Source organism: Rattus rattus, chromosome 6, assembly GCF_011064425.1.
Source record: "Rattus rattus isolate New Zealand chromosome 6, Rrattus_CSIRO_v1, whole genome shotgun sequence".
NCBI classification, from domain to species: Eukaryota; Metazoa; Chordata; class Mammalia; order Rodentia; family Muridae; genus Rattus; species Rattus rattus.
Genome location: NC_046159.1, coordinates 16,096,080 through 16,101,160, shown reverse-complemented (window position 1 = coordinate 16,101,160; position 5,081 = coordinate 16,096,080). Strand labels below are relative to the sequence as shown.

At 40.5% G+C, this 5,081-nt stretch overlaps 1 protein-coding gene across 1 annotated transcript; it reads right to left on the bottom strand.

Moving 5' to 3' along the window:
* Window positions 1–488: 488 nt before the first annotated feature.
* On the bottom strand, window positions 489–3,520 carry LOC116903894 (basic salivary proline-rich protein 3-like). Its single transcript, XM_032906655.1, is given in 4 exon segments — window positions 489–832; window positions 835–954; window positions 957–1,418; window positions 3,457–3,520. Coding segments are annotated over 4 exon segments (990 nt in total).
* Between the last annotated feature and the right edge of the window lie 1,561 nt (window positions 3,521–5,081).

Here is a 5,081-nt window from a genome sequence, read left to right as displayed (position 1 = left end):
GCAGAGTTAAGTGTGTTAGGATGAAGGCATGAGATGGAAAATCAGTGAAGTTGAGAAAGGAAGCAGAAACTTGAGAGAAGACAGACAGTCCCACACCAATGCTGGCCAAATATAAATAAATAACAAAACAAAACAAAAACAATGGAAAAATAAAGTACATTGATATGACACTTCAAGAAAATAAATATTGTACAGAAGAATTTTAAAAAGCAAAGAAAATATTGGACTAAAAAATATAGAATTGTGTTTCCATTACCGTCTAGCTTAGTATGTTCTCAGTTTAATTTAGGGCTCTGTAAATGAGGAAGGTGTAGGTCTTTGCTGAGTGAATAAAGCATAACTTTAGCAGACACTGAATTTAGGTTAGTGAAGTAGCTGGCCTTATCACTTTGTCCTTTGATTTTATTGGAAACAATGTTAGTGCTTTCTTGGGGTCACTTAGTATGAATTGATGGTGTTATATATGATTACCTCTTCTTGTGCCCGTGTCAGTAGGCAGGAGGAGGAGGTTGAGATCCTAACTGATTGCCTCCATCTTGCTGTGGTGTACGTTGATGGTCAGGGTGAGGAGAATGAGGATGCTGAGTCTGGTTGCCTTGACCTGGTCGAGGAGGACGAGGCTGAGTCTGGTTGCCTAGGTCTGGATGGGGAGGACGAGGCTGAGTCTGGTTGCCTTGGTCAGGGTGAGGAGGACGAGGCTGAGTCTGGTTACCATGGTCTGGGTGAGGAGGACGAGGGTGAGTATGATTGCCTTGACCTGGTCGAGGAGGACGAGGCTGTGTCTGGTTGCCTTGGTCAGGGTGAGGAGGACGAGGCTGAGTCTGGTTGCCTGGTCAGGGTGAGGAGGGCGAGGCTGAGTCTGGTTGCCTTGGTCAGGGTGAGGAGGGCGAGGCTGAGTCTGGTTGCCTTGACCTGGTCGAGGAGGACGAGGCTGAGTCTGGTTGCCTAGGTCTGGTGAGGAGGACGAGGCTGAGTCTGGTTGCCTTGGTCAGGGTGAGGAGGACGAGGCTGAGTCTGGTTACCATGGTCTGGGTGAGGAGGACGAGGGTGAGTATGATTGCCTTGACCTGGTCGAGGAGGACGAGGCTGTGTCTGGTTGCCTTGGTCAGGGTGAGGAGGACGAGGCTGAGTCTGGTTGCCATGGTCAGGGTGAGGAGGACGAGGCTGAGTCTGGTTGCCTTGGTCAGGGTGAGGAGGGCGAGGCTGTGTCTGGTTGCCATGGTCAGGGTGAGGAGGGCGAGGCTGAGTCTGGTTGCCTTGGTCAGGGTGAGGAGGGCGAGGCTGTGTCTGGTTGCCATGGTCAGGGTGAGGAGGACGAGGGTGAGTCTGGTTGCCTATGTCTGGATGAGGAGGACGAGGCTGTGTCTGGTTGCCATGATCAGGGTGAGGAGGAAGAGGCTGAATCTGGTGGCCATGGTCTGGGTGAGAAGTAAGAGGATGAGTCTGGTTGCTACGGTCAGGTTTAGGAGAGCGAGGTTGTGTGTGGTTCCCCCCAATATGTGGTGGTCTGTGTGGGTGGTGGTGTGGTAGGTGTTGGGTGGTGGGTATGGGAGTGGTTTTCTCCACCATGGAGTGGTCCATGTTGGAGGTAGGGAGGTGAAGAGTGTGAATGTAAGTAGCTGCTTTCACTGTGAGGTGCTCCTGTTTGAGAGGTTTCCTCTTGACTTCCACTATGAGCAGAGACTCTGAATGTGTGTTCTCCAGGTATTATTAGTCTCTTAAGTGTATGCTCATCCAGATACATTGTCACTGTAAGTATCGTCCAGAAAGTAAGAGACTGACATTACCTTGCATTTGTCTGACCTCATCACATATTGGCAGTCTAGACCTATTTGTCAGAAGCCAACTAACATCATGTCCATTTCCTGGTCTTGATAGTCTTTCTATACTCAGCTAATTTGGGTATCTCTTACCTAGGTTCCTGAAATGAGTAGATTTTCTTAAATTTCTCCACAAAATGTGATGTTAGATTAAATGCATTACAATTCCCAGGAAACAAAGTTATATATGGTAATGATGGGCTTTCTATGAGCTTCAGTCTCACTGCACGTACTATGCATTGAGACAAAAGAAAGTTTTTCAAGGATCTAAAAATGCAGAGTGAACGAAGAAAGATAAAAAATAAAATGTTCTCACCAGATTCTCTGAATATTCACACTGAAAATTGTTCCATAGTATCAATAATGATATGCAGAGATAAGAAGCAAAGAAATAATTTTCTGTTCAGTATTAAAAATGAAACTAAGTATGTTTTAGGGGAATGCTGAGAAAGAGTGAAATAGCTTAACAAGTCTCTGCCATGAAGAAGTCAAAATAAGTAGGCTTTACATTTGGGAGCCTTCTCTCAGCAGTCAGTTCTCCTTTGGGGAACATGCAAGCTACTACTCGATTAGAACCCAGGCCATATTCTTATTCAGACTGGTGTCGCCCAGAATTAGCAGTATGGAAGAGTTGCATAAATTATTTTGTGTGACGTCTATTCATCATCTCTATAATTTGTGTGAGCCTAACAGCAACATTCTGAACCGCTTCAAAAGAGTGTGATTACTGAACCTCAACTAACTGCCAAAAGTGAAGACAAAATTTTGCTGTCCTAGAATCCTTCAAAACTTAAAACTAGTATTTGCTATGTTTATTTCAAGGCCAAGTTTTTCTACATAATTATGACAGTTTAATTCATTATTTTCTTTCCTTATGTTTGCAAGATTTCTCAAGAAGATAATAAAAGTATAAATATCTATACTATGTCACATGTGCTACATGTAAGTGTATTCTGAATGTGAGTGAAAGTAAAAATCTACTGGTAAATGAAGAGCTTTAAGTATCCAATAGTGGCTGAGAGAGGAAGAATGAGTTTTTTCTAGGGGTGAAGAACTAGTTTTCTCTAGTTGGTGAATCCAAACGGAAGTAGTCAGCCTTAAACACCTCTACATAGCTAATACTTGATAGACTTAGTTCTCTATCACTCTTTCTCTCTTTCTCTCTATATATCTCTCTCTATTCCTTTCCCTCCCTCCCTTTCTCATCCATTCTCTCTGTCAGTGTATATGTGTGTGGTTGCAGTACTTATAAGAAAGTTTCAAATTTGAGAAAGAGTAGGAAACGGAGGATGAGTTGAGGAAAGGAAGTGAAAAGAAAACTATATAAAGTATTCATGTATAAAATCCCTGCATCAACTTATAGATTCAAAAATGTGTAAATTTGACTTTTCTATCATTAGATGCCTATCTTACTGTATAAAGGGTCAGTCTTGCTATCCAATTCTCTATTTTCCTAGCAATTTTGATGTACATTTATCTTTTTCATCTCTCCTGTACCCATTATACAACACACTAGCTTCCTCAGTATACATAATACATTGATCATAATTTGATAACCTCCATCTACCTCCCTTTTTCCTACAGTATTTTTTCTTAGCACTAGACAAAAAATCCACCCCAAATTATTTCCTTATACCTTCACGTGAGCTTTGAACTGAGCTCAGGGGCAGCAGGACCACTGTCAGCAGAACCACCAGCATCCTGGAGGAGGCTCTGGAGTTTTTCTCAATCCTTCCTAGAATACAGAAGAAAAAGAACCAACTCTCCTTATAGAGAGATTCAGAACAATGGTACTTTTGAGTTCCCTACAGGATGACCTCAAACCTGGCAAACAGGATTCTTTGCATCCCTGACTTCACTTGGGCCTTAGCCCATAACATATCACGGTTAGGAAGACTGTCATTGTTTTACTTATAAAAGATATGCCATGTGACTTCAGAAACAAATCTTGTTGATGGAATATTATGTAAGGTTCCAGTACACATATTCAAAGTAAAGTTTTGATAATTTAAATTTAAATTTAAATTTCAGTCTGTTTTATGAGACTATCTGTTCTTCAAATATATGTTGTTGGGGGAAAGTGATATTAGTCACCAGTATTCTATCACAAAGGGAAGGCAGCAGATATTTCTGATGATCTTTATAAACTAAATTCTATCGGTCACATTGTATGTCCTGTGTACATGATATTCAGTCAAAATTTTTATTAATGCGGCAGTCATTTCAACCCAGGTCTCAAATTCATTAGGATATCACACTAAAACAGGTGGTAAATGAAGGTAGACACTCATTCTATCCTATTTCATAAAGATTGTGCAAGGTATTCAGGGTCTATCCTGAATCAGTGTTCTAGAGCACCAAGGCTTCACTGATTTTCACAGAAATTATAGTAGCTAAGTTAGCTAGGCAAATCATCAAGAGTTTAATATAGGGTTCCACTTTCCTTTTCAAAGTACACTATTTTATGTCTAGTATTTCAGAGTACCCTTCCCTTACAAAAGCCATGCCATAAGCCTTGTTTTGACCTCATTCTTTTAAGAAAATTTTTAATTAACCAATGCAAATATTGATGTCAATTATACAGATGAACAGGTTGTCTTTTGTCTTCTTTAAATTCCATGACACAGTGAGTCTGTGCAATAATTGTCTAGGCTATTTTGATAGATTGGATTGGAATGCTAAATTCTTTTTGAAATAACCTGAAGTATTTCCTGTCACCCTCTGATGACAGACTCACCTACATCCTATGTTCCCATTATGTCTTCTTGTGTTTGGTTATAATCTGATTTCTATCATGTGTTCATGTAGCATAGAGAATTTCTTTAGTGATTTTTCTAAATTAAATTTTTGTGCTTGTTATCTCAGCACTATAATTTGGACACTGTGCTCCACAGCAAATAGCAACGTTGTATTTGAGCCTGTTTTTCTCAACACTTTTTCCCCACATGCTGAGCTTACTGCTAGCAGTCCCTCAACATCTAGCAATGGTAATTACCTGAGGTCACATATATTAGGTGATGGTCTAGAGATGTGTGTGAAAATTGTACTTAGTCAAATAAAGTTGGTTCTTGAAGTTTTGATTTCATTCCTTTTTCAAGATGTTTCTCTTGATGTGGCATAAAATTGGGGAAATATTCATATATTTCTTTATTCTCAAACTATTAGACTGCCAGCAATTTAGCTGAGACGCTAAGGAATAGTGAACAAAAAGTTTTTGAAACTCATAAACCAATGCTTCCACCCACATCACAATATTTAAAT